The 24,453-nt window shown below is 28.0% G+C and overlaps 1 protein-coding gene and 2 long non-coding RNA genes across 5 annotated transcripts; 2 read left to right on the plus strand and 1 right to left on the minus strand.

Moving 5' to 3' along the window:
- Positions 1-3,579: 3,579 nt before the first annotated feature.
- LOC126550193 (uncharacterized) lies at positions 3,580-5,455 on the minus strand. Its single transcript, XR_007604232.1, has 3 exons — positions 5,355-5,455; positions 5,186-5,293; positions 3,580-5,082 (listed from the first exon to the last, which is right to left on the minus strand). It is a non-coding gene; the product is annotated as an uncharacterized LOC126550193 (long non-coding RNA).
- A 92-nt stretch (positions 5,456-5,547) lies between these two features.
- LOC114123995 (ATP-dependent RNA helicase A protein-like) lies at positions 5,548-15,154 on the plus strand. Of its 3 annotated transcripts, XM_050201254.1 has the most exons (23): positions 5,548-5,666; positions 5,731-5,919; positions 7,442-7,602; positions 7,692-7,748; positions 7,876-7,997; positions 8,062-8,108; positions 8,172-8,416; positions 8,493-8,648; positions 8,748-8,945; positions 9,007-9,220; positions 9,419-9,658; positions 11,166-11,359; positions 11,430-11,547; positions 12,066-12,157; positions 12,435-12,641; positions 12,791-12,965; positions 13,118-13,300; positions 13,363-13,538; positions 13,622-13,795; positions 14,124-14,234; positions 14,408-14,514; positions 14,585-14,791; positions 14,858-15,154. In XM_050201254.1, exons 2-23 carry the CDS (start codon positions 5,775-5,777, stop codon positions 14,895-14,897), a joined length of 3,369 nt encoding a protein of 1,122 aa, XP_050057211.1. In that variant the 5' UTR covers positions 5,548-5,666; positions 5,731-5,774; the 3' UTR covers positions 14,898-15,154. The 3 variants fall into 3 exon arrangements, with proteins under 3 accessions (XP_050057211.1, XP_050057212.1, XP_050057213.1); XM_050201255.1 differs by having other exon boundaries at positions 5,556-5,919; positions 13,118-13,291; XM_050201256.1 differs by lacking the exon at positions 7,692-7,748 and having other exon boundaries at positions 5,556-5,919.
- A 5,991-nt stretch (positions 15,155-21,145) lies between these two features.
- Positions 21,146-22,899, plus strand: LOC114123990 (uncharacterized). Its single transcript, XR_007604041.1, has 3 exons — positions 21,146-21,630; positions 22,335-22,432; positions 22,623-22,899. It is a non-coding gene; the product is annotated as an uncharacterized LOC114123990 (long non-coding RNA).
- The last annotated feature ends 1,554 nt before the right edge of the window (positions 22,900-24,453 follow it).

The raw sequence follows: 24,453 nt of genomic DNA on the forward strand, positions 1-24,453 counted from the left end.
CACACGATTACAGCATCATCGCACGTACGCTTATGATAATATGATCTGACAGGATGTCATAGATATATGTATAAACGCAGAGCGTGGGAAGACGGCGGATGCACGTGCAACTGACCAGCAGGGACCTGTCGATGATATTACGTGGGCATTTGAACATATGTAAGGGAGTCCGAAATAGCCGATAGGCACTTTTCAGACGTGATTTACCAGAGTTAGAGCGAGCACCTTCACGTCACCCAGTTTAACATTTATGTCTCACAGACTTAGAATAATTTCATCAATTTAAATAAATAATAATTTGGACTTAGAATATTTTACAATAAAACATTTTAAATATATTCTATCAGTATTTATTATTTCAACTATACCACCTCAAATCTACATCACTACGGTTGTTCACACGTGGCACGCTACAGTATTAAAACAAGTAATAAAAAATAATCATTGTATTAATACTATACTAGCAACAATAATTATCGATTAAATATGCAATTTTTAAAATATTCAAACTAATCAGGACTTTATACCCGCATGATGTGTTGTCTCTGTTTTATTAACGTACATCTTAGCAAATTTGTGTTCTGCAACAGAACACATTTTGTGATGTTAGCTTCAATATTAGAGTACATTTACATAATATTATCAAATTTAAAGATAACAACATTATCTGGGAAATGTCATAACATGTCTAGTTCGTGCTTTTATGGATATTATCATTTTAAAGTTGTAATATTTTACATAACTATAATTCACTTTAAAATGATAATTCTCTAATATTAAATCTAACATCACAAAATGTGTTCTGCTGAACTCAAATTTGCTATGATGTACGTTAGTAAGACAGAGACAACACATGCGAGTATAACAATATCATCTTAAGCTTTTATTGCCACAAATCTGTTGATACCAAAATAGTATACGTCAACATTGAGACATTGAGATTGACATTTATATAAGTGAATAATAATAATAATAAATTATAGAATATAATATTATAATGTACTTAATAATAGTTAAATAAATTTCTTATTCTAACATCTACTTCATAAGCAATAGTGTTTCGCTGCTCTTAAAAATGTATTTTCGCTATTTTTTTAATTAACTTTTATAAATAATGTATAATATGAATAATTATAAAAATATTGAGTTTAAAATAAGAATGTTTAAAGTTTATCGAATGAAAAATAATAAAATTATTTATCAATGCGAAAAGTCACTTGTATAAACTGTGACACAGTGACAACCGATACAAAATATTATGTTTACTCCTAAAATAATAGAAATTACCTATACACTTTTGTCTCTCAACAGTGCTGTGAGCTGCTAAACAATTTTTATTCCTCGAGACAAAATATGTCTCTGCTGCCTCTGTGATAGCTATACCATTCTGAATGTACCTATATTATATACATGTACGCGCGTACACAACTACGTATAAATTAATAATGTAAAATAACATTACACGTCAATAATAGGCGATAACCGTTAAAAATATAAGGATACAGAGCATATAATACGCCCATAATATTCTATTATTAAATTTGATATAGATTGATATATTCGAATGACACGAGGTCATTATTTCGACTTTTTTTTAATAATTTAATCTTTAATGTTTAAAAAATTACTCATGAAACACCTTATTGCTTCTACAGTGCCACTTGCAATTCAATATTTAAGAAGACAAAATAACGTTATAGCTTTATGTTTTTTAACAACAATTATTATTAAATTTTTAATAAAGAAGTTAATGGAATGTTATAAGTGTACATTATTATTCACTTGTAGTTGAATGACTTGAATGTATGCGATTAGCTCTATTCGCGGTAAATCCAAACTATCTTATAGGTACTTTGAGTGATTTAATATGGGTAGAGGAGGTGCTAGAGCCTAGAATCTTTCAGTTTCAACTTTCAAATAAAATATAAATAATAGTATACGTAAAATTATAATACAAATATTTACAAGTTAAAGAAAAAAATACATTTATTAGAAATTTAATCAGATTTTATCCTTATATTATGTTCTTTATTTGTCAAGAATAAATGAACGCTCAATAATTCCCCCCTTATAAATTGTTCACATACATTTTTAACCAAGTTTGCATTATATGCTCTTTTATTTTCATTAAAACTTATTTTGGTATTTACTATTTTGTTAATTACTTCGTTAAAAATTCGACTAGGTGTCTGGGTATAGAACCAGAAACCTTTACAATTTCTTTTTTTAAGCATCAGATTTTACGGTTTTGATATTATTTTGATCGGAGACATGCGGATATGTTCGTGATGAATACTTATGAGTTAGTTTTTATTTATTGTTGTTTTTAATATAGCTAGATACTTAAAAGACTTTTCGTGCATTTGCACCGATTAAATTGTTTACAGTCTTTATAGTTTATATTTGATACTGTAAGTACGCGCGAGTATATAACGCAACAAGTATGCACCGCAGTCATCCGCATTCATAATTTATAATGATGTCGACTATTTATGGCGGGCATTATATTCTGTTACTGAGTGCATTATTTTTACGATAAATTTTCTATTTCGTAGCCACTAACCAATTTAGTTACAATATTCCAGAATTTTACTATTATACACAGGCAAGTAATTTCCTGGCACGGAATATTCAAACACATAAGTTCTTTACGTTTAGATTTTAGACGTTTTATTTTATTATAATATAAACATACGTAATAAAAATTTAATAACAATATAAAAAAAGATATACATATATATATAGGTTAGGACGGTTAGGTTAAACACTAAGAAAAAACCTGCGATATACTACATCTATACGCACTTTTGTTGTCGTGTCACCTCGGCAAAAATGTAGAAGTAGCATAAAATCTTGCTGCAACTGAATAAATACAGTGTTTATAAACACGTGTGCCTACACGTCGTACAGGCATTCTGCATCTCTACCATCAAATATATAATAATATAAGAAATTATTAAAAACTAGCTGATCTTGCGCATGACATCGTCTGTGACAGAATGAATTCCCATGGAATTATCCCTTCTTAAACTTCATCAAATGTAAATTACACAGTTTTTAAGTTGTTTTGACCAAATTTAAAATATAAAAAAAATTGCTGATAATGCGAACAGACAAGACACCGTCTGTTTCCGTTTTTCAGCGAGATGAATACAGAAATATGGAATTAAGCGTAGGTATATATAATAATACAAACTCTGTCAAAAACATGATATGTAAAACAAGTTTTATGTTATCATTATGACATTATGCCAACGGACGTTATTATTAGTAAGGCGTATAGTCATAGATCTTATACTAAGTATACTTAGTATAAGGTTTTTGCGTATAGTATAGTCTGACAGTCTGAGAAATATTTTGTCTAGAACACAATTTTTTTTTCACGGAGCATTGTAATACTTAAAAATTATTGTATTATAATTGTGATTATTATTATTACCTATTTAATAGCTCTCAATACCTATCTAAATTAATACAGCTTAACGATTACATAATTATTTGTCTTAAGTTTTTATTCGCATAGGTATATACCTAACTTCATGTTATATAGATATGTGTATATCAGTATAGTAGATATTATTATAATATTATGTGTAAACAATTCTATAAAAATTGAAAAGGATATTTTGTATAAAATTTGTGTAACTAATGGTTATGAGTTAATCAATAACTTAGTTAATAATTGTTAATGATGACTAATAAGACAATTAGACTTACGAATTACGAGCGTTTAAACTTTTAAAGAGGGACGAGCGGGTAGAATGGGAAGATCAGTAGATGGTAACAAAATGTCGTCTGATTAGTGATTAGAGCTTTTGCAGTAGTCTTGTAGTCCACTCATCTCCACTCCTACTTTCAAAGTTTAAGCTGCAGAAACAAGAGTCTAGAGTACAACCCATCACTAAAAAGATTAAAAAGTAAAAAATGAAAAGTTCACTTTTGAACACTGCAAGTCCACGCGCCGTGTTCGAGACACAACCACCAAAATATATACTAATAATAATTAATAGATCCATATTATTATATTTTGTCTTATATGGAGATAAATATCTTGGAACAATTGCAGTTTAGCTACCAAGCGATTTTTTTATTTATTTTTATTTTTTGAAACACGTATATTACAACGAGTTAAGAATGATGGTGCCTAAAAAAAAATTGCTCAAATAATTATTTTGGGAGTTACGTCCTTCCAAAGTTTGCGAATTTACGTTTTTAAATATTATATGCGCACAACAATGTTGTACTTATCCTGCCGCGCGCCGCGTCTATAACGAATTTTTCAATATAGTAAGTTATAAGTTATAACTAATAACATTTAGATTATAATTATTTTAAATTAGGTTATCGTCTTATCGATAACCGGGAAGACAAATAAAAATGAAACACAGACTTCTATATACTAACTAGATAAGATATTCCTACATAATTATTATGATTTATTTATTTATTCTGTCATAGCGTATTTAGTATTTACCTTCACGGAGATATGGAGTGTACTATCGCGATCAAATTATTTTAAATAACAAATTAACAGGTATAGTGGCTTCCTTCGCCTACCGGCTCCGGTTGGCAGACTTGAGGTCTTCTGCGTGGCATTAGTGTTCTGCGCATAGGTATAACTTCCAAAGTAATTACTTGCGCAAATTTTTTTTGGCACTATCGTTCTTAAATCGTTAAAATACATGTGTCAATGATAATAAAAAAATCGCTTGATCGATAAACTGCAATTATACTAATATCTTAAATCATGGACGACAATTTTGTCGTATTCTGTGATTTCACCGATTTGAGATTTTTGTCTCGAGTTTTTTTTTTATTAAACTACCACTGGGGTGACAAAACTCCAGGAAATATAAAAATGTCATCAATGACTACAGCGGTCTTGAATATTATTCGCGACGTCAGCGGTCGTTGCCGCCGTTCGCCCGATTACAAATTTAATATCGAGTTATTGAAACAAGACGTCGAACAGTTATTAAACGTTATTGTAGAGTATGTATTAACAGTATGTGCAACAGTGGCAACACATCAGTTTAAAAAACCCGCAAGTCGTAACTCGTGTATTCCGCGTTTCGTGTGTTTCTAAAAAAATATTTTTAATAATAATAATAAAATTTGGTATCCGTCATCCGACATATTTATTATCCACATTGCGTATTTGTGTTGTATAAATATAAATATTTACATTTTACCGGCATCGGCGTTCGGCGACAAACCATAAACGGGACTTCGCCTTAATTTCAGTTTTTTCTTCTTAAACTATAATTTTTCTGAACCGTCGTTTCCCAAAACCCTAATAAAAAATTATTTGAAATCACTATGTTTTATACTTCGCGCGAAAACCACTAAATTACTTCAGTACGTTGGTATCTTGTATTACGTGTTTATATCGTATTATTATATATATAGTTCGAAAATGTTACCATAATATATTCGTTTTGCGCGTAAATCCCTATATTATCCGCATAGCTTCATAGCTATAATGAGTGTATAACTGCATTAGTTACCATCTAAACTAAACACTAAATTATCTATTAATTGTCCGTTGGCATGACGTTGTGCGATCGATTTGTATTGATTTCATCAAACTACGCTATTCGTGGATCAAAATATATACGTTAATATTTGTGAGATATTATCATTGTAAAAATATATTATATTATTAGGTTCGTCGTTTTATATTGTGAATTGTTGATGTGTTTATTTCGGTATCGTTCATTGGTTCCATAGGCCATAGCAGTTACCGAATACCTTCGGATTGCACCTACAATATAATGGACTTGCAAGCTGCCATGGCCAAACTTTCCATAGAAAGTCCTACTACGGCTGTTCATTATTCTCACTATTCAGCCAAGTTGTATGAAATCTTTATGAAATGGTGTTCAAAAAACAACTTGAAACCACAGTACAAAATAACCGGTAATTCACAACACACATAATATACTTACTATAGTACTGTATTATTATTTCTAATAAAGATGATTTGTTAAAGGATAGGTTCTGTATAGCTTATCTTTTTTGTATGATTGTAAAAATGTAAATTGAGTTGGTGTTTCCTTTAGTTCTTGTCAAGTTCATATGTTATTAGATAAAATATATGTGGGAGGAAGCAATGCGAAAGCGGTCCCCTTCCGCTCGTCGGTTTAAAACGCAAAAAAAAAATTACATGAACACCTTTATAAAATAGGTTCTTTAAGTAATGGTTACAATAAATGTGTTCTAAAGAGAAGAGTGCTAAATTATTTTTGGAATATTTTGGTTATAAAAGTCAGTTAAAAGCGAGATTGAAAGTATTTCAAAGTGTATGTTGTAGTATTGTGACTAAATTATAACATAAAACTTTAACTGAAAAATTAACATTTTTAGAATTTTTGAGTATAATAATGTGAGTGCACAGGCCCTTGTAGATAAATTTAACAAATGAAAATCTTAAGCGAGCAATCTCATTGAAAATAAAGATGTATTTAAATTATAAAAATATAATGGCAATGAAAAATTAACCATAAAACATTGTAAAACCGCATCAACAATGCTGTATATAAATTATTTTGATTAGTACTGCTCCACAAAATATTACATAACTTCTAAAGTTTTATAGCAATCATATGAAAGTAATTTACTTCTTTTAACGGTCACCTCTAATTAACTGTAATTGCTTTAAGTTTGTTTGATGACCATTAAATGGAAATTTTCCTGTATAATAAGTACCTAATATAAATAAAAATGATTCTAAAAATATTAATTACCTACTTAGTGCCAAATACGAAATAGAAGTAGTATCTACTGAGTACCATAACTTGCATTTGAAACCATAATACTTACTAGCTACCAATGTGATTTTTTGGAATTATCAATACTTTCAAATTGTTTGAAATGTAAAAAAGCGATACTATAGCTATTATTGTAAGCATTTTGAATGTATATTTGTACATCAGTAAAATTATGGTGTTTAAAAAATTTGATTTTATAAAAAATTGTTTTGGTCATCTTAAAGTGACTCAAACTTTAATAAGTTCAAGATTATATATAAGATTTAAGATATCTTATTTACTTTAATTATTTTCCCTATGATATAGGAAATTAAAATGGGGACTGTGGTAGTATTACTTTGACCTTAGCTGCAGTGTTTATTGTACCTACTACAAATCAAAAATAAGCTAATTAGGAGTAATATCATAATAAAATTTAATTATAATGTTTAATTGTTTAGTCTTCCAGGTTTATATTTTACTATTTTAAATTGTTAATTTATGGAATAAAAAAATAGTAATAGACAGTACTTACTATATTTAACTTTATATCTACATTTCATTTATGTTATTAAATTTATTGATAGTTTACTTCAATGTAATTTATAGTATAGATTAAAAGTTATTTCATAAAAGTGTTATTAAAATTTTAACATTTTTGGTAAGTTATAATATATCTGTTGGTTCATTAGGTAGTAAACAAGATCATAATGTAAAATTTGAAATAAGGGTACCAAATTATACCTACATAGGTGTTGGAAATGCAGAAACTGAAGAAATAGCTCGAAAAAAAGCATTAGAAGATATCATATCATACTTAGCACGTCAAAATAGAACTCCAGCTATTCAAAAGGTATTATGTAATAAATAATAGTTTTTTTATTTGTTATATTATAAAAGTATATTTTGTTTTTATTTACTGATATTTATTTATTAAATTAGAATAAAAATAAAATAAAGAATGATGACTCTAAAATAGATTCAACTAAAATAAAAAAAGTAAGTAAATATAAGAATATAAATAATAAATATTAGATATTTATCAATATTATATTATCCTAAAATAAATATGAGGATAAAAGTATTAAACATAATTATTTGGTTTCAAAATATGTTTTCTTCATAGCTCGATAGTTTGGAACCAACTGTTGGTAATTGGACTGCTGATACTGCTTTTGAGAAATTAAAGGAATTTGTTGAATCTAACAATAAAGAAAATTTTAAGATAAATATTGAAACTATTAGAAAGTAAATTAACTTAACACTAAATTTTCTAATTTTTTATAAATGATCATTTATTAATTTGTTTTAGGGATTTTGTTGTTCGTATGTCAATATTTATTGAAAAACTAAATAAAAGTAAAATGAGCAATTTAAATATACTTAAGTTACATTGTTTTATCAAATAGTTTTTAATTTTAGCCATTTCTACCTGTGAAACTGGAAATCCAAAGAAAAAAGTTATTCAAAAATGCGAAGTTAATTTAGTCAATAAACTATGTACATTAGGGCTCATTGAACGTTACTCAAGTGATCGAGTGAAAAAAGAAAAATTAAATTATATTAATAATTCGTTCAATGTTGTCAATGTTAATGAAAAACTAGTGAAGGATATATATAGTTTATTAGAAGATCTTAATATTAAACCAATGATTCATAAAGACCAGGTATATAATGATTAAATTTTAATTTTATTCAAATTTAATGTGTTTTGCAATGTTTATTTATTATTAATTATTTTAGGATTATGGTGAAATTTTAAATAGAACACCATTGCTTCTTGACACAGTTATTAAACCACTTGAATCATTAAATCAATTTAATGCTTCTAAAGTGATACAATGGGCCCCTCCTTCGTCTAATTGGAATCCTTGGCTAGCTGTCAGGATTAGTAACCCTGTAAGTGCTGCTAATTCTACTGATTTATTGGTATTTTTGAAAAATTTTGATGAACACCAAAAATATTTTATAATAACATTTTAAATTTTATATTCATAGAAATCTTTACCTGAGATAAGTTATAATATGAAGAAAGAATTAGATGAAAAAAAACAATTTTCATTTAATTTTCAAAAAAGGATAAAACAACGATCTAATTTACCAATATTTAATAAAAAGGATGCTATTTTGGATATAATTAAAAACAATTCTGTTGTTATTATACATGGTGGCACTGGTTGTGGAAAAACCACTCAGGTCAGTTAACTTAATGTCTTCAAATTTTTAATGTACTTTCACATAATTGTCAAAAAATTAGGTTTGTCAATTCATACTTGAAGAGTTTATTCATACAAATAAAGGAGCGTTTTGTAATATTGTCTGCACTCAACCTAAAAAGGTATCAGCAATATCTATTGCAAACCGAGTGAGTTTTGAAAGAGCTGAAGCTATTGGGAAAAGTGTTGGATATATAGTTAGATTTGATAGTACAGTACCACAGTCTTTTGGAGCAATTCTATTCTGTACAATTGGTAAATTTTATAATTTTTATTATGTATATTCTAATCCTGATACCAATACTAAATACAATAATAATTTAAAAAATATATACTTATATTTATTTAAGCACTTAAGCAATTTAATTTCAATCTAAAATATAGTATAGGTATATGCTAAATATTATAAGTATACAAATAAAGTATATAAGTAAATTTGTTTTTACATTTTAGAAATTTTGATACGGAAATTAAAGTTTGGTTTATTTGGTATAACACATATTATTGTGGATGAGATACATGAACGGCGTGCTAGCTGTGAACTTTTATTGATTATTCTGAAGGACGTGGTGCAAAAGTATCCAGATCTTAAAGTTATTCTCATGTCTGCAAATGCTAATTTAAATATATTCAGTAAATATTTCAACAATTGTCCAGTTATTGATGTCGAGGGAAATTGCTATCCTGTAAAAGGTTATGGTTATTTATTAAATAATATACATCATGTTTATGAATACAGCTATTCAGTGGTCTTTTCACTAGATAGAAGCCATTTTTTCCTCAATTTTTGAAATATATTGACTATATTGCATAATAGTTATTATACAATGTCAAGCATTGTAAAATATGTATCTTAATATTAATTTATTACAATTATTTGACCAATTAAATAAACAATAGTCACGAGATATCAGAAATGTACATTGTACATTGTAATTAAATTATATATAAAAATGTACCATATTAAATTTAAATTTATCAAAAATGGTTTTTATTTCATGAAGACTAACTTTTTGAGAAAAGAACAATTTTACATGAATTAAAAGATTTTTTTTGATTATAAAAATTCATTATTTTGGTTATTAATTATTGCTATACATTAAAGTTTCATTATAATTTTTAAGATTTTTTAATGATTTATTTTAAATTTTATTTTAGATTATGAATGTATTGATTTTACAATAATGTGGTTTTTTTTTTTTTTGAGTGTGTGTATACCATAATTTGTTGAAGTAATGCTTCAATTTAAAAATTAAGGGGTGGTTTCCAATGGCAACGTGAATATTCTTGATGCATTATAGAGGTCAAAAGTAAGAAGTTTCCAGATGGTAGTTTTAAAAAAAAATCAATTTTTTTATATGGTTATAAACTTGTAACTCAAAAATGAAAAATTGTAAATTCTTGAAATTTTCACCAAATGTTTATATTAGTGTTATCTATACATTGTTAATTTTTTAAAATATTCTGGCTTTTTTTGAGCTATTTATAGACAAATTATTGAAAAAGTTACTTGAAAATTTCACCTGTTATTTAGATTGGCATTTTCTTTACACAATTTAATTTTAAGGCTATTTATAGGTATTTAAAATATTGTTTTTGTTTAGTTTTTTTTTTTTTTTATACAAATATTGATAAAAATTTTTGGCTATCAAAATACTTTAAAATTTAATACAAAGTTTCTCATGAGTTAGTCATAATATAGTGATTCAAAAATTATAAGAATACGTAGGGACAATTTTTTTATTAGTGTTTGAAGTTTAAATATTGACAAAATTCTTTAATATCATGAATACTTGCTAATTATTTTGTAGTTAAAAATTTATAAAAAATGTTGCATAAGTAGTTAAGAGTTGAAAATTTAATTCAAGATTTTCCATAAGTTTGAATCTAATTTATATTTTTGTTTTAGTTAAAATTTACTAGTCGTCAAAACTTAAAACATACACCAATTGTTTTAATTAGTATTTTCTGTTCATTTATTTTTGGGATATTCAGGTCATTAAAACACAAACTGGTAGTATATCCTAGACTGACATATCATCTCCGCTCAGAATCATTTTTCATATACAATGATAGATATCATTGCATTTAAATTTAATGAATCTATTATTGTGATCAATTCTATGTCCGAGGTCCACTCGATTCATTCCGTACAGCAGAGCGTTATCCACTGACCATCTTTTTTTTTATTTGGTTATAGATTTTTTCTTAGAAGATATTGTTCAAATGGTAAACTATAAACCATCCTTAGCAGAAATAAGAAGCGTTAAAAAAAAAAAAAATATAGACAACTCTGATAATTGTAATTTAGTAGTTCCTGATAATTATCCTAAAGAAGTTAGAGAAGTAGTTGCAATGATCAATGAGGATAATCAACATTTTAAAATTGTTGAAGTAAGAATTATATTTATTTTGTTAGTATTTAATGAAAACTAATAATAATTAATAACTACTATAATTTTAGTTACTGTTGATACATATTGAAAATAACTTAAAAACAGAAGGCGCTGTCTTAATATTTTTACCTGGATGGGGCTGGATTTCAGAACTCAATAATCATTTACAACAAAACGAAATAATTGGTAAATATTTTTTTTATATAAGTACAACTAATATTTGTGAATAAAAAAATGATTTAAGTGGGAGTTGATTACACTATCTTTCTGTCCTAGCAAGTATCTATATCAGCGGTTCTCAACCTGTGGTACGTGGCAAGCTCATAGGTGGTACGCGGAGAAAATCTCCCTTTATAAAAAACATATACGTATACATTATTAATAACAAAAAAAAAAGCAAAAATATGGTCAGGTGGTACGTAAAAATTTTCAAACTGTGTAGGTGGTACGCGAATACTAAAAGGTTAAGAACCGCTGATCTATATGATGTAATTAAGTATTTTTAATGTACATAATAACAAATTTTTATTTTTTATTTATATTTGAGTGATTCAACTGTCAATGATTAATTATTAGTTATTACTAAATAGTAAATACTAAGATCACCCAAGAAGTAAAATAAATAGTTATTCAATTAATTATTTAATTGTGTACATTAATTTGTAAATATAGTTACTAATTTAATAAAAAATATTTTGATCTAGCTGAAAACTGTTCCATTTTGCTTCTTCATTCATCATTATCTCATGCACAACAACATAAAGTATTTAAACCTGTTCCACCTGGAAAGCGCAAAGTAAATTAGATGATTTATAAATAAAGTTATAACCAATTTATAATTCTTTTTAGATTATGTGTAGATATTTACACTAACATGAAAATTTTAAATATTAGTAAAACCTTATTGATAGTTCAGTTATAAAAAATGTTGATATAAGTATACGTTTGGTCAGTACTCAGTTCTGTTTTAGTTAATTTAATATAATTTTTATTTATTTTTATATTACTATTTTTGGATACTTGAATTTGGTTATGAATTATACAATTTATTAACATCAGGTTTTGTGTTCTAGGTTATTTTGTCTACAAATATTGCTGAAACATCAATTACTATTGATGATGTTGTGTTTGTTATTGATTATGGAAAATCGAAGATAGTTAGATGTATTAATAATGTAACTAGATTTGACACAGTTTGGGTATCGAAAGGAAATGTGGTACAAAGAAGAGGACGTGCTGGTCGAGTTCAAGAGGGTTTCTGTTTTAATTTATACACAAAAGTTAGTATTTAAGTTTATTTATTTAAACTGAAAATGACAAGTTAACTTTAAAAAGAGATTGGAAAGTAGTAATTATACTATGTGGTATATATAATTATTAAAAAATTATTTAAAATTATTGCAAAAAATATTATATGTTGTATTATTAGGAACGTTACAACAAAATGGATGATAATATATTACCAGAACTAAGCTATTGTTCATTGAGTAAAATTGGATTAACTATCAAATTGTTAAATTTGGGAGATATTTATACATTTTTAAAAAAAGCTATTGAACCACCACCTGATAAATCTCTGTATCGTGTTAATGATATGCTAAATGGTAAATATATATTATATAAGAATAGAAACCCTTAATAAATAAAAGAGTAGACTAAATTAAATAAGTGGTATATGTAATATTATGTATATTTTATATATATCATTTTTTTATTTATCTTTCAATCTGGGATATTTATTTTGTCATTTTTTCAGAAATGAAATGTCTTGATGAGAATGGAAACCTCACAGCTCTTGGGTATATTTTAGCAGAGTTGCCTGTAGAACCAGAGCTTGGGCGAATGATGATTTTGGGTAATATACTATTGCTCGGTGAATCATTGAGTGTAATAGTTGCTCAATCTTCAACTAATTATGATTTATTCTTGGGTGATTATAGTATGTCAAAAATTAGTCATATTTGAGATAAACAATATTACTTATTTTTAATTTATGTTAAGGCCAAAACGCTGCAAAGCATTATTATTCTGGCAATCGTTGTTCAGATCAGTTAACTTTTTTAAATGCATTTATGCAGAGTGAATCAACATATTATGGTTATTCTGCTGATGACAATGATGATTTTGTGGAAAACGAGTTATCTACTACTGCATTAAAATCAACATACAAAATAAAAGTAATTTAATATTATAATAAATAAATTTGTAATCTTGTATGTATGTATGTTAATAAAATAAACTTATATTTATATTTTGTTAGGAACAAATAATAAATAAGTTTCTGAGGTTTGGTTTTCCTAAACGTTGTTTTAAAACGAAACATTTTGATTTTGGTAAGAATGGAATCTCTAATGAGCCACAGTTGGATATAATTTCAGCACTCCTTGTATTGGGATTTTATCCTAATATTTTTCTTCATAAGGATAAGCGTAAGGTAACCTTAATAATAAAATAAATTATATAATCCTGGGAAATTATTTTTCTCAAAAGTTTTATACTTTGTAACTTAAATATTATTAATATTTTTATTGTCAACAAGTTATAATAAATTTAAAAATAAAAAAACAAATTATTATTTCAATTATACAACGATGACATATGTTTAAAATTTAAATACAACAGTATTTAAGGATATTAATATTTTATCTATAACTTAATTAAAATACATTTTAGAAACTTTTTAAAAGTATAAAATATATTTAAATGATTAATTATATTTATTATTTATTTCATTGTGTGTATATATATATGATGTTATTTAGGTAAATTTAAAGTCAAAGGATTTTGCTGTTATTTGTAAATCTTCTGTTAATAGTCCTGTAGAGGGATCAAGTGATCACTTTCAGTTACCATATTTTGTATTTGAACAACAAGTAAGATGTAGACATGAATCCTTAACCTTAACTAAGTATTTATACATTCATGTCTTAATTTCATATTTTGAAGTAAAATACTTTTCTAAAAATGTTGATGTATAAATAATTGATAGTCAAAAATATTTATTGGATACAATTACCACTAATTACTGTTTTAAAAATAATTTTAGATAAATATAATGTGTATTAACTCAAGTATGGTAAGTCCTATACACATTTTATTGTTTGGTGCTCAGAAAGTAGAATACATTGATGGATTTATTGTATTGGATGATTGGTTCGTTAACTTAAAAACTACTCTACACAAATTTTGATTCAAAATCTTGAAATCATATTTTCTGTTACAGGATATATCTAAAAATGGATGTTAAAGTTGCGTCTGCAATTGTTGCCTTGCGGCCAGCAATTGAAGATTTAATTATAAGAACTGTTGAAGATCCGAAATTGATTTTAAAACCTACTAAAACTGATACTAAGCTAATTAACATTTTGAGATATTTATGTGATTTTAACGCAGGAAGACATAATTTACCCCCTATAACATTTGATACTTGGTAAGTATAATAATATTAATATATAAGTTACATGTTTGAAGAAAATTAATTTTGTTGTTTGTTTAGTGAGAATAAAAACAAGAATAAAGAGACTGAAGAAAAATGAAACATATTATTAAAACTCTTAATATAGGAAATGTATTAACCAAAACAATTTTAATTATTATTTTATTTGTGCAACTTTTGTTGAAAATTTAAATACTAATTCATTTATTTAAACTTTTCTAATTAGATATTATGTTATACATTTCAATATCGATTTAATTATTTTTATAATCCTGTCTATATAATATTTACTTGTATTGTGTGTGTATACCTAATATTATAATAAGATTTTTTATTAATTAAAATTAAAGTTTGTTAGATTGTCTTAAATTTTAAAATGGTTTACTTTAAAACCAGACTTAAATTTATACTAAGTACCAAAGTTTTCATAAATGTATGCCTATTTTTAAAAAAATTGCCAATAACATGACATAAAGTAAAAGCCTATGCCCTATAGCATATATATAACCTATAGCATCGTGCCATCGTTCATTTAATTGTGTGCCAACTACTACCAAGTTGAAAGTTAGTACCTACCTCAGGGAAGCAATTTCAAACTTTGAGCTTTAATTATATTCTTTCATTTTTAATGAATGCTATGTAGTAAAATTAACAAAGGTATTTTGCATTAAGTTTTGTTGAAGTTTTTGTTTTAAACAAATGATAACGAAAAATTAAAATAATATAAAAAAGTTAAGATTTAAACTATTCTACACTTGTAATTTCTATACAGATAAAACTATTTGGCTGTTAATATATTCATTTTGGTTAGAATTTTACATTTTTTATAATGGTTGATGACAAGGCTGTAGCCAGGGGGGTTTAGGGTTCAACCTCCCCCCCCCCGAATTTTTTTTTGAAATAAGACTGAATAGTTAGAATTTCATATTTTATTACATAATATAACATATTTATACATTAACCCCCCCCCCCAAAAAAAAAATATTTTTCTGGCTACGGCCTTGGTTAGGTTAGGTATAAATTTGGTATGTATGCACGGTAAGTGGTAAAAAATTATTGTTACACGATTTCGTAAAAATTTAAAATTCTGACGCTCATAACATATTTCCTAAAAATAAATGACGCTTCGAGTTTTCTCTATAGCTATTTGAAGGAAAACTTATAGAAAACTTTGTATTGAATTTTTTAACCTTAGATATAAATACTTACAATTGTATAAATTTTCAACTACAAAATTATTTGCAAATTTTCGCGATTTTGACATATAGTAATAATTTGAATTTTAAACGCTTATAAAAAAAAATGTGACCCAAAGATTTTTGTTTTTTTTTTTTTTAATCGCAATAGGAACAACTGATAAAAAACCTTGTACATGTTTAACTTTCAAAATTTTTAAAAAAAATACTTAGAAAAATCGAAAATTTCAGTAAGTTGTATATAAATAGCTCAAAAAAATTTAACCGTGTATGGCTAATACAAAAATTTGGTGAAAATGTCAAGTATTTACAGGGATTCGGTTTTGAGTTAATTTTGTCGAAAACTGCAATGTTTCGTTGATTGAAACGATTCCCACTCCTAAAGTGTGCGTACTTGCTTCTAAATCGTTTTCGTAGTTTATCACAATGACTTCGTTGTCTGTAGCGTACAACCAAATACCATTACAACTTGTTTGTTTGTGTAACTTAATTTATGAAAAATGGTCGCTTTGTAACAAAATTGAAGACGTATTTGTTCTCTTTATTTATTAACTTTTATTTCGATTAAGATTTATTACAAAAATAATAACAAGTGAAAATAATAATTATATTAAATAATAATACATATTATAATAATAATTACAAGATGACACAATATCAATATTTATCATGTCCTATGAATAATAGTAGTAAGTAAGTAAGATAATAATCTGATTAGATTGAATAATATAAACCAGAGGAAAATATATACCTAAATATGTAGATAATAAAATGTTTTGTGAAAACATAAGCTTACCTGATAAATAACGAAAGTCGCTATGATGGTCAAAATAACAACAGCTATGTTGAAGATTATGGGTATTAAATAGTGTTGAACGAGACTAACGTTATCGGTTAACAATCGTATCAGTATAACATATATATATATATATATATAACGTATTGCAACGCGTCACTCGTCGTTGCCGTTATGTAAAATAATGTTATCGCAAAGATATATTATTATTTATGACGACCACGGTCCCTACAAACACTAATATAATATAGACAATATCGTCTTGCAACGGCGGACACACGTTGCCGATACGGGAATTGTCTTTTAATAGACTGTCGGGTAAAAAATGATTTTACTTTTTGTCTGGTATTGCAACGGTTAAAGACGTTGCCGAAACAATAAAGTAAATTGGATAAAAATAATGTATCATTAAGTTATGAGTTTCACTTCTTCGTTCCGTATTGCAACGGTTACAAACGTTGCCAGAATCGAGTCGTGAAAAGAGAAGAGAATTTAATAAAATTCTAATTGATATTAAATAACTGGGCAGCTGGGGACACGTGGAGAGTTACAAATCTCACTATCGTTTTGCAACGCTTCTTCATACGTTGCCGATAGTGAAAATGTCATGGACCTCACCGTGTCGCTAGCTTTTTTATTAGTCTAGGATGGCTGTGGTATAGATTCTTACTATTCTGACTCCTATTTGTAGGCGTGCTTGTGGGTATGATAGGTGTAAGCCGTTTGAAAATGTACTTGTCGGTCTCGGATTTTATTGTGAGTATTTTTGATAATAATGTATGTATGATTGTCGGAGATTATGTATTATTGAATATTAATAGATTATTAGTTACTCTATTGCGAATTTGATTTGTTACTTGCAGTTTTTCATTATAAATTTGCAGTCTCTACAAAGATACACTGCTGCGCCGCGCCATCTACAATGAAGTATACCGTGAGCGGTATCGTATTTTCCCTTTGATGATGTTATTGTACTTGATACGAGAGGGCGACACTGCCTATTGTAACGGGTCGTGTCTCGTTACGGCTTGTAATCTTACATGCCGTATGTCATATGTATTTGATACATACTTCCTTCGGATCTTGCAGAAGATGTATCTTGCAAATCGGTCGGAGATTCCTAGGATGGAGGGATTGGATTTCTGGACATAAAAGGAAACCCCTACCGTGTTTATATTGGCTACCTTTAGAGAAATACATCGTATGATACGTAATGTTACTAATTATTCTTACTTATTGCTAGGGCTGGGATTTTGATACAAATGCATCTTTATTACTAGTGTTTCAAAACGTTGCTCCGTAAATTTAAAATGTGTTTTGGGCAATGCTGATTAATTTAAAGTAATTTTTATTTTGCATTTTTTTGTAATTTTTGTCAAAATTAACTTTAAATGCGGCCTTAGGGCATTTTCTTAGTTCTTAGAGTATTTTTCACAATTTGTTCATAAAATGAACGAAAATTGTTGCGATTAACACGATATTTTCGGCAAACTGCAAACGCGCGACGGTACGATTTATTAATTATATAGCACAACAATCGATTATCGTCGATAACAGTTTTATCATAGCTAGGACTTTCCGCTTTAATTATCACCGTCGTAGACCTAAATTGGCTGTTACTGTAAAACAATAAGTCGATAACCCTGTAAGGAAGGGGAGAGTGGACTGAATAATATAGATAACTCAAATACGACTAATTGTTTTTAATATCTAAAATGATGAGTATTAAGGTTACCAGTAACAACGACAAAGTTTAATATTATAATATGTAAACAGCGTACAGAACAATTTATTTAAGTGTGTTCTGCAGAGTGCAGACAAATAATCTAAGGGTTAACTGGCGCGCGACCACAAGTCGTTCGACGGGAAACAATCAAATAAATTTAATAATTGTCGTGAAATAGTATTCAAGACCTTTATACTTAAGGCTTCGTGAAACAAAAAACGTGGTGCACGTTACACTGTAAACTAAGCACATGACATCACAATTTATAATATTATCACGAAACAAATAGATGAGATATTAAGATAACAACGTATTTTATCACATTCTCTCTAGCATAGAAAATACTGCATAGTGACCATACAGTCTTTTAAGTTTTAAGTATTTAGGCGTTGATTTAATTCTGGTGGTTCTCCGGGGCGTTCATCAGGTTCATTCGATATTCCTTCGGTACTAATATTTGTCGGAAATGTTTGAATTATCTCTTCCTTTGGCTCGCTCGTGGTTGGTGTGTTTTGAAGTGTTGTATTTGGATCTATTCTATCTGAAGGTTCTTTATATAACGTTCTGTCACTTACATGTGCTAAATCTCTTAATAAAACATTTGACTCTCTGCCGTTTCCATAGCGTACCAAAGCGTATTCAGGATTTGCTTCGACTAAATCCATTTCTTCCACTGATGGCTCGTACTTCGAAGCACGTACATGTTTTTTTATAGAAACTTTCCCGGGGCCGTTGAGCCATGATGGAAGTATTCTAACATTTGAAGAGCGCCGAGAATGAGTAAAAAATCGTCCGTGCGGTGTACAATTGGTAACAGTGCATAGCAATGACCGAATGAAATGTAAGGCGTCAGCTATTACAGCTTCCCACTACTCTAATTTCAACCCTCTTGTCTTTTTAGCCAACTGGATAGTCTTCCAGATTATTCCATTACACCGTTCGACTTAGCCATTTCCTGTGGGGTTGTACGGCTAATGGTAATGCCTCGGGTGTACAGGAAAGATGTAAGTTCTTGACAGAGAAAAGCTGCTCCCCGGTTCAAACGCAGGCATGTATACAAAACAAAATTCGAAGGGGGGGGTTCATAAAAAAATTTACAATAATCAATATTTCTCGATGAATGATGATAGAAATAAACTACACAACCATTAATTTTTCGGGGGGGGGGGGTTACCCCCCCATTGTATACGTGCCTGTCTAAATGGATGTAGGCTGGCATATCAAATATAGAAAATAGGTAGGACAGACACTTTATCACTGTGACTGAGCTCAGTGTCGTGCACGATATATCAAAACTAAAACATGAAAGCTCAAGTCTCCATCTAATAATTTTATCATTTATAATTTTACTTGAATGTTTCAGGTTAAGCATGAAAGGTACAGCTTCTTGATCTATTATGAGTTTGAATTGCATCCTTATTAAAAAATGTCTCCACTTCCTTAATTCCTCCACAGTTGCATAAGCGTCTTTTTCAATAAATGGGTGTTTCTTTTCACAATTTAAGAGACTTCTTGAGAAAAAAGCTATAGGGTGCTCATTCTGACTAAGTGTCTCTACTAATGCATAGTTAAGGCATCGCTATCAACTACTAAGGGCTCATCACCACTGATGGATTTTATTACTGACAATGTCTAGTTTGATACTTTAAAAATCAGTAATTACTGGTGAGGACATAGGAAATGAATTACAAAGTATTCGATTATGTATTTTGTTTAAGAACTTTCTAACCCACTTTGAATAATGAGAAAACATACCTAAAACCCTCTTTAACGATTTGGCGTCCTTTGGAGGAAATAGATTCAAGAGAGGCTTCATTCGATCTGGGTTTGGACTTACATTTTTATTTGTGGTGTCCAAGAAGTATAATTAAAGAAGAAGAACAGGCATTTATTTTTATTCAGTATGAGTCCGTAAAGATAATAAGTATTGGCAGTAAAATGTAAATAACCATTATTCATTTTTATTATAAATGACATTTTAATTATAATTATAATAAAATTTTAATTTTAACATTATATTATATCTCGACAATTGTATACATAATTTTAATAATAATTATTTTTTTTTATTTTTTTTTTATTAATGACATTTTAATTTTAACATTATATTATAAGATCTCGACAATTTTTAAACGTTTTTAAACTCAACAAGAAACTCGTTGCTATTATTCAGTTATATCTCAATGCATAGTTCCCTAACCTTGCATAGTTCCATCCAAGGTGGATATCCACCTTGGTTCCATTCTTAATATCCGTATATACCAGGGGCGGCCAAACAGGAGGTGGGGTCATTTTTTCCAAATTCATATATTATAGTGATCATGGCTAAATAACTAAAAATAAATAAATAGTTATTTAGCCATGATAGTGATGACAGAATTTTTAATTCATTGTAGCCAACTTAGAAAAATAAAAATCCCACTAATCCTATTTCAATAGTGATACCAACAACAAAAATATTTTATTTAATATTATTTGCATTATAATCATAATATATTTGAATAATTAATATTATTATTACATAACAGAGGCGTAGCCAGGATTTTTTTATGGGAAGGGCTAAACACTTTAAACTTGAGTTATTGAAAATCAAAAATAACAAAAAAATTAATAATATCTAATATTCCCTTTATACGGCGATACTGTTGATTTTGCATTTTTGAAATGTGGGCGTTGGCGTTTGTACTTGGACTGTTTTGTCAAATTTATAACATCGACTGTGTCCAGGCGTGTTTTTGACATTTTTTTCTCTGCTCCGATTAATTATATTTTTTTACCAATTTGTCTGTTTCACATTGTTCCGTGATCATTTGTTTATATATTATTTGTTTTTTCAAAATAATATTATAAGTAAATATGCCTTCCAAAAATTGTGCCGTTATTGGATGTGATACAAAATACACCAATAAAAACATTATACGACATCGTTTTCCTAAGGACGAGAAGACTTGTGCCGTATGGGTCCAAAAATCAGGAAACAATAATTTATTGAACAAATCTGCACTACAAATATTCAATTCTTACATTATTTGTGAAAAACACTTTGATGCCAGCTGCAAGAGCCCAGGTTTTAAAAAACTTATTCATGGTTCTATTCCTACTCTTAATCTTCCAGGTAAAGCTTTATTTTTATATTCTAATATTCTAAATATTTAAATATTTTATACAAAATTAATTTTTATTGTCATTCACATTGTGTTATGTGCATAATTAATGACAGTAATATATTATTATTTATAATGTATATAATATATTTATTAAAGGTATCTATGTAAATTGGGTATCAGCAATTAGCTATTTAAAATTTTCTTTTCTACACAAAAGACTTATCTACAGCTAATTGTATTAACCTACCTATAAATTATTATTCAAATAAGTGAGTGTAATTCTAATTATTGTACCTCTAGCTGTAAACCATGGTTGATTGTTATTAATCAATGTTTCATTAATTATAGCATGTAATTTATGATATTGTCGAGTTGTATGTAGATAGTATACTATAAGTCAATTATAGACTGAACTGCACAACATAGTATTTTAAATTTTAATAAATTAACTTATATTGATATTATGTTAATTTTAAACTTAAAATTGAAATACTACTAGTTAAATGTATGGTAAAATATTATTTTAGTGTTTTGAAACACCAATTTTTAGTGTAATTAATAAGCTGTAATACAAAATTGTATTTTTTGCTGTTTAATGTATACTTTATATACTATAAAAGATAGTGCATGTATAGATAATATGTATCTACTTATTAAGAGTATAGTAACATATATGTGTTACCAAATAATTAATTCAATAAATATTTTTTAGCTGCTGACATTTCTGACACTGAAGTTAAGGATTATGCTGAACCATCAACATCTTTTATGATATGTTTATTGATTTGAACCATACAGAATGTTCAGATGGTAAGAAAATTAATAACATATACCTTTTATAATAATATATCAGTACCTATTATTAATTGGACATATTATATTATTTTAATATGCATATCATGCTGTTACTTATTTATCATGTTAAGAATAAATTATTAGTTAGGTTTGACTAATTTGAGTAGTAATATTTAAGTTTAAATATTTTATTTTTTTGTTTCAGTTTATTGCAACGTCATTGACACGTCCATTGAACAGAGTTTAGAGCCATTAAACTCAACAATTGATATGAACATTACTCAAACTGATGACATAACTTGGCAAACACCTAATGAAGAAGTTCAAGAATCACTCAATACAAGCCAGTCTTTAAATGAAGCAATACAACTGATCCAATAATAAAAAATGCTGTTGTATACCATGACAAATATGTCAAAAAAAAAAAAAAATGATTATTAAGACAAAATGTTAATTATTTTGTGTTTTATGATTTAAAGTATAACCTATTCTAAAAATATTTCAAATAAAATAATATATTATAATATTTTAATAATAATAAAAAATAAATAATAATCGATAATATAAGTATCGATCTTGTAAATATTGTGTAGATATTATAAAAATCGAAACTATCAATTGTTAAAACTCGAGTCAAACACGGGGAACGCTTAGAGTATTTGTATCTAAGCGTGCTGTGGGAGTTGCCTTTCTATTTAATCTTTTTTCTATGGGTACAACTACAAACATGCGTACTGCGTAGAAACAAGCTCGAATATTACTATTGTCAATGAACACTTACCAGAAATAAGTGGTGTATTGTATTGTATGCTATTTATAGTACCACAGAGCAAAATAAAATCAGTCCACTGTCCAGGTAGTGTCAAAACGTACCTATAAATTCAAAGTTCTGAAGTTTTTTTAAACAGTGTTAACAATTATTTTTTATATTAAATTATTTATTTTAGGTACTATACTAATTAATTTGTCTACCGCTAATTCTGTTATTGTAGGTACACCACAACTAATAAATCGTTTATGTATAACAAACCATTTGACATTTCACACTGTTATTTAAATTATGATATATTTTACTAAACAAGTAATTCATTACCTTTCATCAATTATTTGAAGGGTGAACTCTTGTTTCGTGAATTTGACTATAAGTGTTTATCAATTTTCATTTAACGCGATCGTGTTCTCTATAGCATAGTGCAAGACCTTACCTAACTCGTATATTGTGATAGTGCCGTATAGTGTTTTATAGATTTGAAATAATTTGATGTTCAATAATGGTATTGTAAATTATAACGGAGAAAAACTTTAATGAACACCTGATCCTCTATGAACATGGTGTACTAACCTTTAAGACATTGATATACTTTCGGCTGAATTGCGGTTGATAGTCACTCTGACACATTTATAAATTTATCATACTGTTAGAAACCGACCATATAACACGTCTTAAGGTAGTTACATTCATTAAAATATTATACTGATTAATTTAAACACGCAATACTAAAGCCTATTCGTCGTAAGTTGACCCACTCGCTCGACGAAAATCGATCGCGGCCGCGTCTTCGGAGCGCTAGTAGTGTCGTCCCCACCGCTCCCATCGACTACTACGCCGAACATTGCCGAACACCACCGACCAATCATAGACCGCCGATCTCCGACCGGGGGCTTTGAACGTTCCGGCGGCTCAGCAGGCATGCGCGGAAGTGGGTCAACTTACGGCGAATAGACTATATTTATAATTGCATGAATATTAAATAATTTGATTTACCATGTTTAATTGTTTATACAACGCACGTTAAGACTTTCACGTCGTTTTCGAGGCTAAAAATTAAAACACGGCGTATTGTGTTGAAATTGGTTTATAATGAGGAATTTACTTTACAACTGGATGATGCCTTTCTGCCGTTATTACAAACTTAAAGCTCAGCAAAATCGATAAATTTGTTCTATTTGAAAATTCGATATTTCGGAGGAATCGTATAGATCTGCAGACCAAGAGTTGAAGTGTACTTGTTTGTGTCGATGCTTCGGCGTAAGCA

Source organism: Aphis gossypii, chromosome 2 (assembly GCF_020184175.1).
Source record: "Aphis gossypii isolate Hap1 chromosome 2, ASM2018417v2, whole genome shotgun sequence".
Classification (NCBI taxonomy): Eukaryota; Metazoa; Arthropoda; class Insecta; order Hemiptera; family Aphididae; genus Aphis; species Aphis gossypii.

What these genes read in the sequence shown, in the direction of transcription:
- LOC114123995 (XM_050201254.1), top strand. Translation starts at nt 5,775, where the DNA reads ATGGACTTGCAAGCTGCCATGGCCAAACTTTCCATAGAAAGTCCTACT. An exon ending in TTTATTCTTGGGTGATTATA is followed by an intron (nt 13,301 to 13,362) that starts GTATGTCAAAAA and finishes ATTTATGTTAAG; the next exon opens with GCCAAAACGCTGCAAAGCAT. An exon ending in CCTATAACATTTGATACTTG is followed by an intron (nt 14,792 to 14,857) that starts GTAAGTATAATA and finishes TTGTTTGTTTAG; the next exon opens with TGAGAATAAAAACAAGAATA.